The sequence below is a fragment of the Notothenia rossii genome (genome assembly GCF_949606895.1).
Source record: "Notothenia rossii genome assembly, chromosome: 6".
Classification (NCBI taxonomy): domain Eukaryota; kingdom Metazoa; phylum Chordata; class Actinopteri; order Perciformes; family Nototheniidae; genus Notothenia; species Notothenia rossii.
In genome coordinates, this window is record NC_136909.1 from 60,557,183 (window position 1) to 60,571,838 (window position 14,656).

The window sequence follows — 14,656 nt, forward strand, 5'->3', positions numbered from 1 at the left end:
GACTTTGGTGAGTCATAATTACAAGGTTGTATATTTTTTAATACAATTATTTTCTTGTCTTGTATAATACCTGGGCTCACATCGTTTCGAGTCATCATATAAAGCGACAAACTATCATCCTCATGCACATTTATTGCATAATAACAATTCCTAGGCACTTGGTGAAACTCAGGCAGTATTTGACAGTACCTCTATCTGGACTATATACACAATTATAAATCTTTGATCTAAATTGAAAAAAAGGATATATACACAGTGAGTTAATGACACTGAAGTATGCATTCCTGAAACAGGCGCTATATCGGAATACAGGATTATTCCGACACACACACACACACACACAGTCCCCTAGCCGTGAATACTGAGGGATCATGGCTGCATACGGAAATGTTGAGCACAGCAGGACACAGGGTTGAGATTGTCAAAAGCTTCAGACTGATAAGGGCGAGGTAACGGGAAATATAAATCCTTCTTTCATAGTGCAATTAAAAGATAAGATTATCATTTCAAGTCAAAATAGGAAACTCATTGAGAGGAAAAATAAAAATATCATGATCAAATCATCTTGGCCTTTTAAATTCCAGAATTAAAAAAAGATTTCAGCTATTTTTCCACCGACATCACAAAATGAAAGTTTAAATTAATCGTGACTTTAGGGACAATCCGCTGCATGAAAATATACATTATACAGATAATACTCTTATTTGAACATTATTTTTTTACAAACAGGCCTATTCTTTCAATAGCAAAAGCATAGAGATATAAAAGAGTCATAAATAAATGTTGAATAATAGCTTATTGTCTTCTTTCTATTTTGGTATATCTGAGAAAATTGTAGGTCTCTGCGTCCCATTCCAAAAAACATAAATATGATATAGCTACCTCACTGTAGAGCCAACCCGTACATAAACTGATTGATAAAAGTCAGATGGTATTGCAAATGAACATGTTACAGTGTTCTATAAAAGATTCCGTTAGACAGTGTACGTAAATCATCTTAAATAAAGCAATTTCGTAGACAAAATTCAAACCATACAAAAGGACTAAATTATCCACACCACGTCCTTGTGGTTTCCGAATAATCACTAATGTACAGATTGTGTATCGAGCTACTCCAACAGGTGAGCCCTGAGAATGTGAGCCCTCCACGAGGCGTGATTTCTCCTCAAAACCAACCAGTCATAATTAAGACTTTTAAAAAAACGAGAAGACTATTTCCATTGCTGTATTGCAACAAGTCATTATTTTCCAGACTTTCTTTTGTTTTTCATCCAGTGTAAGTGATGTTTAAGAGTTTTCTAACTTTGGTCCTTTCCAGTCCATCAGATGTCTCTGCCGATGGACCATACACGTTTCCTGACGTGCGAAGACCCTGCCGCAAAACCAGCACCGGAATTCCTTCCGAACATCCCCGCTAGGAGCGGCTGCCGCGACCACTTCGTACTTTTTCCTGCTCAACCTACGGAGTTTCAGTTTCAACACAAATCTCTCCTGTACAGAGTTTTTAGCGTTCCCCGCGGGATCAGGTACAGCATTTGCATCACAGTTTGCGGTTGCTAGAGCGCTGACTGTTTTCCGTGACAGCACAACCTTCTGCACCTCCCCTCTGTACCTGTTGAGGACCTCCATGATCCTGGCAACCTCGGGGATGTCGGCGTCCGGGTGATTTAGCACCACAACGGGCTGGTCTCCTGCTGGACGCCTCACCAGCTGAGATGGATTTATGGCTACTAGCTTCAGGGTCCTCTCCTGGTTCTTTGGCAGCCACTGATGCCCAGACGGCGAAGAGGGCTCCGTTAAGATGGCTTCACTTGAAGACGAGTTGCTGAGGAGATCAGGGTGGAGGAGGTCAGCAGGCGCTTCACTGACTCTCACCCCCTCAACACTGTGCTCTGAAGAGAGAGCATGGCTTACATCTGTATGGGTGACTTTACCTGCAAGACAAAATGTGAAAATGTTAGATTCAAAACAGACTTGTGTGCTATTGCTGTTGATCGTAAAATAAGAATGTGACAATGAAAGATTATATTGCAAGTGAAAAATCTCAACTTAATTTAGTGCGTATCTACGGTACATTGTTTGTTACATTGAAGCATGTGGGAGCAAGGAATTCATGGTGAATTTGGATGTAGCACGTAAACTCAATCATTTGTTGTTGCTCTTCTTTCTATTTTTGTGTTCAACAATTTGCTCCCACTGGAAAAAGGACTTGTTATTACACTTCGAATAAATTATTTTAAATTGAACCGATATGCCAGTTATATGACACTTCATACATCTTGGGTTGTTGTCAGTGGTGGAAAAAGTGGTTTATTTATCCTGTTTTTATGCAGGGGGACCGTATCATTTAAGGTTATTTGTTTGTCTTATTATTGAAGAGGATGCTCTCTTGAATAAAAGTATGCTTCCTATATGTGAGGAAAAAATAAAAGTGATCCTATCCAATATATAAGGTGAATTGATTGTTTCAGCACATTTAGTTTTTTTATCTGGATTGTGTTATGAATTATTTTAGCCATGATAATAGTGACATGCACTTTTCATATGAAACAATATCTTGCTTGAAATTCAAGCAAGATATTGAAATACATGTCAAGAAAAAAGGTAGTCCATGTTAAATCCTTAACCATTATCGTCTGCATAGAAACTGTAATCTTACCCTGTGCTGTGATTACGGGTTGGGAAACAGGGGACACCTGGGTGGAGCTGCTGTGAGGAGTCTCTCCATCAGCTGCTGACACATGGCAGTCCGTGTTACTGCCGGATGTGTGAAGTTGAGCATTCCCGGGGCACACTTCAGTCCCAGCTATCAGACCCGTCTCACAAGCCGCACCGCCCTCGTCGACTTCTGCTTCCGGTGGCTTGTCAGACTCATGTCCCATCTCTTGATGCATCAGTGGCAAGCCTTTGAGCTTGAAAGGTGTATTTCCGTCCGTATTTTTAGACCTTGTTGTCTTTGCAGCACAACTCGGGGTCAGTTCTTCCCCTTGCTTTGGCTGTGGATTTTGAGTGACGGCTTTAGAAAGGTCGTCTGGATCAGATTCGGAAGCTTTGGTCAACTTTTGCTGGTGTTCTTCTGTTAACTCTAATTTGACATGAGTGTTGGGAGGTACATCCGTCCGACCACAACCTGATGGAGACAAAGAGCTTTGAGTCACCCACTGCTTCTCTTTCACTGGGTTCTTCTTCAACACTATCTTTAATGCAGACCCTGACGATCTTTTAGCCACTTTTTTAGATCTGGCCCTTCTTTTCCGCCTTCGCTTCTTATTATTTGGTAAGACTTTATGAATGGATGTCTGCTCTTCGCCCTCATTTGTCGACTCCAGCTCACATGAGATGTTATTCCTATCTTCGTGCATAGGCTCTTCAGGTTTTTTACTATTATCCTCCATTTCCTGATCTGTCTTTATTTCCCGATTCTCTCGGTTTTCCTGCATTTGACCACATGCGGATGGCTCGCTCTGGGCTGGCAACATGTCATTTAGTTTGGTTTCGGTCTGTGGACAAGGTGATTGATCGCTCAAATTGGATTGATCCATCCATCCATTTTGATCAACTACTCTACGAGCATCATCAGGAGCACTTTCAGGGGAATGAGTTTCCTTGTCTAATGATGTCATAATTTTCAACCTTTTGCCGTTGGTAGCACCGTTCTGAGACACAGTCATCTTGTTCTTGGCGGTCAGGAATGCGAGATTTGACGCATTGGAGAAAATACCATTCTCTGACTTTGGGTAAAGATTAATATCTTGAGGTACATTTGACAAAACGGTTTTAAGAGCCTTGGACCATTTCTGCTTGCCAGTTTCTCCGGCAACAGATTTCATCAAAAACTGTTGAGTCTCCTTAAGTGTTGTTTGGGGATCTGACAGATGGCAGTATTTATCCAGGAACTCTTTCCCTGGCAGAGAGAGGCAGTCCTGTGTCAGCCAACACATTTCCCTAACTGCACTTCTCGTTAATCTAGACTTCATTTTTGGGATAGGGTCATTTGGTTTCATTGCAATGGGGTGGACCTCCTCCTCCTCCTCTTCCTCTTCCTTTTTCTTCTTCTTCTTCTTCTTCTTCTGATTACCATTCTGGCAAACGTGGACAGCTTTAACGTGCTTAGTAAGCAACCATTTTTTAGATGCATCAAAGCCACAGTGCTGACATCGTAAAGATTGAGTGTTTGCTTTGGACCCTAACTTTTTCCTGCCCCTTGTGCGTGGAGAAAGATCCTTACCTTCCTCCAGTCCAAAATGATGTGCATACATGTGCTCTAAAAAAACACCAACATCACCTGTGGAGAATTTCTGACACATTTCACATGAATATTTGCCATTTTGGCTGTGATACATAGTCAAATGTGCATTGAAATCAGGCCATGTGCGCTGAATGTTGTCTTTACAAATGCTGCAACAAGAAAAAGTGTCCTTGTGGCTTAATTGATGAACGTGAAGGTAGGAGAGCTCATGCGTACTGAAAGTACACGTAGGACAGGAGAAAACAGGCGGGCTCCCTCTGTGATTTACCTTGAAGTGTTTCACTAAGTCTTTGGGAACATATTCTGAGTTGTCCTTGCATTGTGAGCATGTAAACCTGAGTGTATTTCCATTGTCGTTAATCCTGTGCTGACCCTGCTGTGCTTCCTGGGAGGGCTTCTTTGATGAAGGCCACACTGTGCTTTGCTCCCACCCCTCTGCTATCTTCTTTGGTCCACGCTTATCTTCACTTTGCATAGTTGGGGGTTGAACGACTGTGTTCCTGAGGTGGGGCCGTTTGTGCCAATCTCTATTCTTCTTGTTGCCACGCCGTTTATTATCTCCTCTGGAGGTAGCTGCGTGAATATCCCCCGAATCCATGTTTCTTCCGTCAGATTTCTGAAAATGAAGGCAAACAAATAATTATTGAAAACATATATATAGATTCACGGCCAAAGAGGGGTTCTTTGAAATGGGTTCCATATAAAGCTTTGCTTTCACAAACAACATGCTATGCGAGTTAAGACCAGGGATGCCAGATAACGATAGATGAGATATTTGTACATTTATTTTCTGTCATTTAACAAAAACAAAATATGGATCCTACATCTGTGTTTATATGTCTTACAAAAAGCTACTAGCTTCTAGTAAAGGCTTGTATGAAGCGAGTTTGCATTAGATATATGATATATATAATACTAATGTCACCTTTCTTTAAAGAAATTAACACTAGGTTGTTTTACTTTTATGCGGTGTAAAAAATGTGTTTAAATATGTGCAATTACACAAATGTATTCCTATTTTTAATAGTGTTTATGTTGTGTTTCTTTATTTTAATGGGGACATGCACAAAGAAAGCAATATAAAACATGTAAAGATATAATTCACAACTAGATACAGTATACCGCCTGTACTCTCGGCAGGTATGTAGTAAAATGTACTTCAAGAAAGATTAAACCATACTAGAGATTACCGTTATGACTCACATACATTAAATATCCTCAAATGTATTATTCTTGAGCCTCTGGCGATTGCTTAATGCTGTTGTTTCAACAGTAAATCCATAAAAAGAAGCTGCATAAAGTGGAACTCTGCGTGTTATTAATGTCAAGTCCACCTGTTGCTGGCTAGGGTTCAAAACGCCTCTGCTTGGACATAATGCCTGATGGAACACACTCAGATCAGGTATAACACAACACAGTTAATGTATCAGTTCCCAGGTGCATGGAACTGCACTTACACTCACCTGCACACACAATCATTGTGAACTTGCATATAACCCAGGCAAATGCACTAGCGTGAAAAGCGACATTTTAAAGGAAAAACAAAATCACACAACAATACAAGAAAGGCTCGACGTATGACTTTTACGGAGCATTTTGGTCGGTGAATCGTGCGGCCATTGTTGTGCAGTTTGACTTGACCACAACAAAGTGATGAGACTGCCTTCGTAACAAGCAACGGCCACCTTGGGAATAGGGAAGTTACGATAAAACTATCCCACTGTAATTCAATTAGAACCGTTTACCTTTCAAGTACAAACACACGCGGCTATTCACCATAGGCCTAAGAGCTAACTGTTATAACGTTTTCTGAAATAGCGTTTGAGTGATTTATATAACGTGACGCGACGGTAGCGTACAAAGACGAAATAACTTGAAGAATAAAAAGCGTGGCAACAAAGTTACGCCACAATAGTTTTTTTAATCTTGCATCGAGTTATCACTGCAGATAAAATACCCGTGAGTACAGATACAACATAAAGCCGTAGTTGTGTGTGTAGTTGTCTCGGTTTTTACCTTTTCTTTTGTGGAGAGCTTGACAGCTCAGCGAGTGGCAGCCATGATGGTTTCATACGGGGATTACAGCCTCTGAGCTGCTTTAGCCTTTAGCCTGGTGCCTCCAACAGACACAGTGCTGTCCCGGGGCCTACATCTATACACCGAGCCGCTCAATGCAAACATGTAGTAATACGATCATATGGTGCTCACGTTTGTCAGAATGTTGTAGAAGCAACCCCAACTCCAAAATGAAGTAAAACAAACAAAGTAGCAACAATTGGAAGCTACACACGTCAAATGAGTCCAAAGTTACTATACACCACTGGTCAACTTTGGACTAATCGGGTGGCCTTTGTGTCCCCCAAGCTTACTTAAAAGATTTTAAATCAAAGGAAACTACAAAATGTATTTTTAAAGCACTGAATTAAAGGAACAGGGTGTTTTGCATTACAATATAAAACTAAATATATATATATATATATTTGTTTTAATAATAATTAGTTGTCTTTGTAGTAGACAACACACATTTTTGCATGTCCTCACTGAGCATCATCGCATATTCATTGAATATTAAACAAATAACAATGACCAATTATACCAACATGATGATGCTAATATAATCATAATGCGTGTATACCTTAACTGAGAAAAAGAAATTGAAAAAATACATAAATGATCTATTAAATTGCACTATTGACACTCGTCCCCCAGTTTGTTTCAACCCCGTCACGCTATACATTTTTCCCCCATATTAAAATAATGGATCAGTCCATGTGTCATCTGCATTGAGGGAGTGACATCACAGAAGTCTATTGAGGAAAAGGCGGCAAAGAAAGGCAAGTGTCAGTGTCTTTTCTTACCTATATTTCATTATGTTATTGTCGGATTTAGATTGTCAAACTCAACATTTCAACTCTGTTGCATGAATTACTTATAGTAAACAATTATTTCGGAAAAATTAAACAATAGTTTTGCAAAATATTACAATGTTATGATGTCCTTAAATTCCATCAGCTAAACAAGGCCTCATGGCTACTTTTTGCCAAAAACTTCAACCCCGTCACATTCAACCCGTCACATTTTTTCAAGGAAATTTCTAGTAATTATATATGTTTTGTGCCTGAGGTGGGAACATTTTTTTTCTCAAAGTTTTACGTAGTCCACTACCAGATGTTATGATCAAAAATGCAAAAAATTCAGTTTAATTTTTCAAAAATGTAAAGACCCAAAAGGCACCCAATTCAGAGAATCACCAAACTAAGTAGATAGGCCTACTCAAGTAGGCTACTGTACTTAAGTACAATTTTGAGACTTATACTTGAATTGAGTATTTCCATTTTATGGTGCTTTGTAGGCTACTTCTAATCCGCTACAAATCCTTGTGTGCCTCCACTACATTTATTTAGTTTTTTAGTTACTTAACAGATTTGGATTTATGATGTGAAATATAATCAACACTTAAATAAGAAACCTGGAGTAAATTCACAAGCTACCCTGCAGTATATAAAGATAATTAAAACCATCTGCATATTATATTTTATTCTAATCTATTTGCACTATTTTTATTTAGCTTTTATTTATAAAATATTACTTTTGGTACTTTAAGTATATTTTGATGCTAATACTTTTGTACTTTTACTTGAGTAACATTGAATGCAGGACTTTTACTTGTAACAGAATATTCCTACACTCTACTTCTACTTTTACTTAAAGTGGACCTATCATGCTATATTTGAAACATATATTGTAGTGCCATACCTATATAAAGTATACATATATATATTTTTTCAAAATACCAAACAGATCCTGCATTTTAGCCATGCCTCATTTCGCTCTATTTGCTCATTCCAGCCCTGTTTTTGCAGGGGGCTGATTCTGTGAGCTACAACTGACCACGCCCCCCTGCAGGAGAGGGGAGTTGGCAGTTACTTTGGCATTAGGGTAGGGATATCTAGATACTTTCCAAGGTTTGACATAATGAATTGTGCTACTTTTAAAGCAAGCAACAATGTTTTCAAATCTGTAATCAAAAAGCTCCTCAAAAACACTATTGATGCAGTTCCTGCCATTGTTACGTTCAATAGTTCAAAACAGTAACAACGGACTATTTTTCGTAGCGGATGCATGTCAATTTAAATCAATACATAAAACTATTTTTTAAATCAATAAAATCATTTTCTAAATCCATAAAAGCATTTAAATTAATATTGGGAGTCATGTCGTTACTTTGTTGAGAATGCGGCCATGTAATAAGCAGGATAATGTGCACATTGCAAAATGTGCCTTCATGCCGATCTAGATCCCTCCGCTTTATGGAATGCCATTCAAGCCAAAATTAAATAAATACATAAATAATTAAATAAATAAATATATATATATATATATATATATATATATAAATATGCCTATGAAATACATTCTGAAATAAATAAATGAGGCAATAAATATGTATACATGTACATTTAAATACACATTTATTTATTTCATGGGACTTTTATTTCATCATGACACATTTATTTATTTCAAGAGACTTGTATTTCATAATGACACATTTATTTATTTCAAGAGACTTGTATTTCATAATGACACATTTATTTATTTCAAGAGACTCGTATGTCATGACATATTTATTTATTTCAGATGACTTGTATTTCATAATGACGCATTTATTGATTTCAGGTGACTTGTATTTCATGATGAGACATTTCCATTCCTTATATGCAAATGAACGGGGCGTGGTTAGCTCACAGATCCAGAGACCCAGACCAAAGCAACAGCACCACACTGACTACTCGAGAAAAGGAAGAAAATGGAGGAGAAGGACTATAAGGCAAACTACTAAATTCTCAGAGTCAGACATTGCATGTAATCTGATACTCTAAATTTCACCCGCCAGAAATGTTCGCTTCTTCTTCTTCGGTGTAAATTGTCCGTTGGCAAACCAGTTGACTTCTTCTTCTCTCAGTTTTTTGGCGGATTGCAAACAACTTTAAGGTGCATACCGCCACCTACTGTACATGAGTGTGAATCATCATATCATTCCATCTCTTAACTCATGGACGTATCTATGATCTAATCCAAAAATAAATAAATAAAAAACATCATAAATAAAACAAAACAACAATCTATGATCTTTCCTGACCTAATGTTAGATAATTGTACCTACCCCAGTTTCACTAAAGGTAAACAGTGCCTTTCTGGTAGCTCTTTCTCCCTCTCCTTTTGTTCCCAAAATACCAACCACACTCCATTCCCTCTCTGCCTCTAAAACGTTATCCTTTAGTTTTTCTCTTTCAGCTTTATAGATGTTCCACAGTTCCTACACTTGTCACTGTTACTTTTCCCCATGACATGCAGCGTACCATTCAATGCTGTGTGATTTATTCTGAGTCTAGCTATCATCATTTCCTCCCTTCTGTTTCTTTCTTTAGATATATTTGTCTGCTGGCATACCAGCAGACCAGCATTTATCTATCACCAGCTTATGTTAGTATTAAATATACAATGTATTCTGGTAACTACCAAAATAAAGACATTGTATAGTGTTCATCGCAGTATTTTTATTTAATAAATTATACTTAATACAATAATATTACAAAAAAAACCTACATCTAAATATATCATCTAAAATAGATGCATTTGATTTAAAAATAACAAATATAATTCAAAATGTAAACAGCAACAAAGAAATTATAAACATTATTTTTCTTTTTCTTATTAATATCCATTATCTTCTCTGTTATGTATCTTCCGGTCTTTGCCAATCTGGCCAGCATTTCTTGGTCCTCCATGTCTTTCTCGTACAGCCACTGCTTGAAGCAAACTGAAAATAAGAAACAACAATGTTTTAACAAATCGTATTAAATTATGTGATGATAGAACTGTGAACAGAATAGCTGTAACTTTAACAAAATAAATAACTCAGTTACCTCTAATCATTAACCCATGTTTGTATCATTGAGTTCACTCTGTGTGTTGCTGCTAGCATACATAATATATACCTGACGTGGAAACGTTACTCGTGGATGGGGCTACAGAGCTACTAGAAAGACAGTCGAACCCGGTGCATTTCTCCGTCTGAATGTGGTGCACTTTTGCTAAATGTTTAGACAAATAGCTTGTGTTACTTACCGCCCTTACATGCTAAATTCTTATTGCACTTTTGGCAACGAGCATTTTCCACCTCAAGACCAAGCCCCCAGGAAGTGCGCCGGACTCTGAGGAAAATATTCGTTGTGTCCAAACGGCGGTACTTCAATTTCCTTATCAGTCTGTGACCTCGACCGGCCCAGAAATACATTTTCCCCTTGACTAACATGGGGAAAGAGATGTCTGTAAATCGGTGGATAATTTTTTTGAAACTAAATAAACTACCCTCTATGACCTATTGTATAGCTCTAGAATCATTAAGTCCTTAAAGTTGTAAAATGCACTAAAAGCCGAATCTAGATTTATTCTCTCTCTCCATTCTTTCTAGTGAGCCGAGAGTGTGTGCTCGGGGGGCGGGGCTTAAGGGGCGCATGCTCTGTGAGCGCACAAACGGGTTCTTCTGCTCTAACAGCCAGGCATGCTGGGTAATCTGTGACGTTTCGCTTTCTCAAAAGTTGGGCCATTTTGACTTCATGCGCCAATGAGCAGCTCTCATAGGGAAGAACGAGACCCCTCCTCCAACGCTGTATCCAGTTCTTATTATACATCCATGCTCAAGACGGGTAACATAACTACCCTCGGGGCGCTTAGTTCTCTCCGCCATGTGTTTGTGTGCACACGCATGTGTGTGTGTGTGTGTGTGTGTGTGTGTGTGCGCGTGCGTGTGTGCGTGCGCGTGTGCATGTGTGTGTGCGTGTGTGCGTGCGTGTGTGTGTGTGTGTGTGTGTGTTGCATGCATGTAGCAGGTTCTGTGTGTAAACTGCCCCACCCCCTCGTACACCGACCGGGGAGAGAGATCTCTCGTCTGGATTGGAAAGTTCGAAAATAAATCATAGACGCACTTTGTAGTCTTATTGCATATTAGAAACGGAGTTGGCGACAGTAAGACTGCGATATAATGTTTATGTGGATATAATACATATGACATCTATTTTTTAAATGTCTCCAGTACCGATAAAAAGATTGATAACGTTGGACCTTAACGGTACCACGGTCTTTAATAATTCAGCCCCGGGGCCCGTTAATACTGGGGCTCGGTACCCATCCCTAGTTTTAATTATTACATCATCAATATTACATTTCAAATAACCAAGTACTTGGTATCTCACAAAGAGCAAGTGGCTAGTGCTGTTAAGAACATACCTGGTGATGGTGATGGTGGCTCTTCGCTGCAGGATCTGGTCGATGTCCTCCTAGCAGAAGTGATTGCCTTCGACGTTCTCGTCCATGATGGCGGTGTAGGCTCCTTTCCTCAGCAGGTCCTCGATCTCCTTCTTGGAGAACTGCTGGACCGGCTAAAGGCGACGCAGAGAGACATTTACACAAGTGGATTTAGAAAACTCTTTTCGAAAATAAACTAAACGTACTGCAACAGCGACTGACCCAAAGATGACTTGGCATCTAGAAATATGACAGATTTTCTTTTTCTCACCCCGTTGTTGTTGCCTTCTTTGTTCCCACTCATGCTCTGCAGGATGGCACGGTGCAGCCCGAGCTTCAGACTAGCTTTATCCAGCATTTCCCTCTCATAGTTTCTAGTGATCAGACGGTACACCTCCACCGCCTTAGACTGGCCAAAACGATGACACGAGCTTGAGCCTGAAATAAGAAATTAAAAGAGGGTTAAAAAGAGCCTCATGTGCAGCTCCTGTTCAACGTTTTTAAGCATTAAATGGGAAAATATACACTTAAAGACCCGAGGGAATAAACGGAAAGACTGTTGTTGTTGTTGTTGTTGTAGCCCTATTGAACTATCTTTAGGAAAGACTGAGCAGATATATATATCATACCTGCAGGTCATTTTGAGGGTCAGAGTCGAATATCACACAGGTGTCCGCAGTAGTGAGGTTCACAAGTTCTTGATCAGGTGTTTGATGTGGGCTGACATTATCCTTTCTGCAGCGATAAATAAAGAAAACAAAGAAGACATTATTAATAATAGTAATGATGGTAACAACAATAATATTAGTATAACTATTTATATAGCACTTACACAATAATTTCAAAGTGATTCTCACAACAAAAATAAGGAACAAAACAATATCAACAATAAAAAAACTAATGATTATCGGAATGTTAAGAGACAAAGAAATGATAAACACTCTAAGAGGCCGACTACAAAAGGGAGACTCAATGGCTCTTGATGACATCAATGAGCAGTCCCAAAACATGCTGCTGTATCAAAAGAAATAGGTCCAGATTTCTTCTATTTAGTGTTGGATGATTTGTTGTATTGATTGCTGATGGATGTTAAGATATGTTTTACAATTATAACAAAAAGATGATTGTATTTGGAATCAAAAAGTTTACAAATCGTAGTTTTAATAAAATGAGTAGCAATATAGGATTTATTCAACAGCAGTAAATCATTAAGTTGCTAAATTAACGTACACTGAACTGTAAAACTTACCACTATTTAGGAAAGGACCTGATCAGAAGGATTGACTAGTAAGACAGCAAAGAGGTGGAGGAGGTCTCTGTCATTTACAACCATTGGTACAGTAGATGTTACACCTGAAAGAAAGATAAGGAAATAAGAGAACATAGGAGGACAAACACCTTCTTAAGTAAAAGACCAAATCATGTCAAGCTTTAACCTGAGGCTGTTTTTTCAGTCTTTACAATTCACTGTTGGAAATTACATTCCAAAGGCTAAATTCAAATTCAATACCATAAATAACTGGGTACCAAAGTGCTTTACCTGATAGAACACGTTCCACACGGAGCAGCAACCATCCGGCTGGGCCTTTTGCTGCAAATCATCTTCTCCTCCCTCTCCACTGTTTCCAGTAGATATCTAATGCCTCTGTCCAATAAAACTGAAATGCCCCAAAACAATCATTTAAAGAGTAAAAAACAATGACTTGCTTTCGCCATTCAAATGTATTAGAATCTCACCTTTTTCCTGGATGTCAGGAAGGCGTTCTCTTCAAGTCCGCAACCAGTCATAGGAGTTCAAATGCAAAGCCTGAACGAGGAAAAGAGCGAGACTTACATTTTACAAGATAAGTAATACCAGAGCAGTGTGTACGACATGCAGAGAACAGATCAAATCCCCTGACAGACTCACACACTTTGGTGATGTCCTCATCTGATAATGATGTTTCATTTTTAGCAGCAAAGTAACATTACTCAAAGTATATGTTGGACCCAACTCATTTAGAGTATGTTTTGCATCTCCTCAACAATGGTCTGTATAGTTGAGTAGAAACAAACTGTCCCTACAGTTTCAGGTAGATTAACAAAGAAAAGTTTGCAATGAAGCACAAAACCCCTCTTTTTATTAAGCTAGCTGCCACAGAAAGTACAGTTTAACATGCTAACCTGGTAGAGTTAGCTAACGTTAGCTAACTTCATGTCCAACTAAAAACCTGTAACTTGCATTACATTGACGATTTTAAACACAACTTAACTCTCTCAACTTGTAAAATAATGTTAATTTAACATACCCTTAAATAACTACATCACGTTTTTCAGGGGCAACACAAACTGCAGAAAACGTTAGCTGCTAACTGTTAGCTAAGACAGCTAGCTCGTAACAATAGCCTCCTAGCAAACTTAAGGTTACGTTAACATTAACTTAACGTTGTAAGAAAGCAAAACGAACCTTCGAGAAATATTTTACTCTCAGACTGGGGGTAATTGTGTAGCGTTGCTTATCTCCAGAAGGACTTTTAGCTGTTTCCCAGTAGAGACTAGAGAGAGCTGTCAGAGCGGTTTCTCTCAGAAGAGCAGCATTGGGCGGACCAGATAAGACCAGAGAAGAACCAGTTAAGCACCAGAAAAGCACAAGAATGGTTCTTGAACCGGTTTGGTTTATTGGCAGTTTGCAAACCACTTAAGAGAACTGGAGTGTTAAACAAAAGCTATTGAGTCATTGTTGTGGTGCTGTTGCTGTGGTCTGGATCTGTGAGCTAACCACGCCCCGTCATTTGCATATAAGGAATGGAAATGTCTCATGAAATACAAGTCACCTGAAATAATTAAATGCGTCATTATGAAATACAAGTCATCTGAAATAAATAAATATGTCATTATGAAATACGAGTCTCTTGAAATAAATAAATGTGTCATTATGAAATACAAGTCTCTTGAAATAAATAAATGTGTCATTATGAAATAAAAGTCTCTTGAAAGAAATAAATGTGTCATTATGAAATAAAAGTCCCACGAAATAAATAAATGTGTATTTAAATGTACATGTATACATATTTATTGCCTCATTTATTTATTTCAGAATGTATTTCATAGGCATATTTA

The 14,656-nt window shown here is 38.5% G+C and overlaps 1 protein-coding gene across 4 annotated transcripts; it reads right to left on the bottom strand.

The window, feature by feature from the left end:
- Window positions 1-18: 18 nt before the first annotated feature.
- znf518a (zinc finger protein 518A) lies at window positions 19-14,272 on the bottom strand. Of its 4 annotated transcripts, XM_079686884.1 has the most exons (9): window positions 14,004-14,272; window positions 13,295-13,364; window positions 13,098-13,215; window positions 12,807-12,910; window positions 12,187-12,292; window positions 11,829-11,995; window positions 11,540-11,691; window positions 2,660-4,865; window positions 19-1,934 (listed from the first exon to the last, which is right to left on the bottom strand). In XM_079686884.1, the coding sequence occupies exons 8-9, from the start codon at window positions 4,845-4,847 to the stop codon at window positions 1,288-1,290; spliced, it is 2,835 nt and encodes a 944-aa protein (XP_079543010.1). In that variant the 5' UTR covers window positions 4,848-4,865; window positions 11,540-11,691; window positions 11,829-11,995; window positions 12,187-12,292; window positions 12,807-12,910; window positions 13,098-13,215; window positions 13,295-13,364; window positions 14,004-14,272; the 3' UTR covers window positions 19-1,287. The 4 variants fall into 4 exon arrangements, with proteins under 4 accessions (XP_079543010.1, XP_079543011.1, XP_079543012.1 ...); XM_079686885.1 differs by having other exon boundaries at window positions 13,098-13,364; XM_079686886.1 differs by lacking the exon at window positions 14,004-14,272 and having other exon boundaries at window positions 13,098-13,550.
- Between the last annotated feature and the right edge of the window lie 384 nt (window positions 14,273-14,656).

Excerpts from the sequence above, each read along its gene's own strand:
- znf518a (XM_079686884.1), bottom strand. The coding sequence starts at position 4,847 with ATGGATTCGGGGGATATTCACGCAGCTACCTCCAGAGGAGATAATAAA. Across the intron at positions 1,935-2,659 it reads ACCCGTAATCACAGCACAGG|GTAAAGTCACCCATACAGAT; the intron begins GTAAGATTACAG and ends TTTGTCTTGCAG.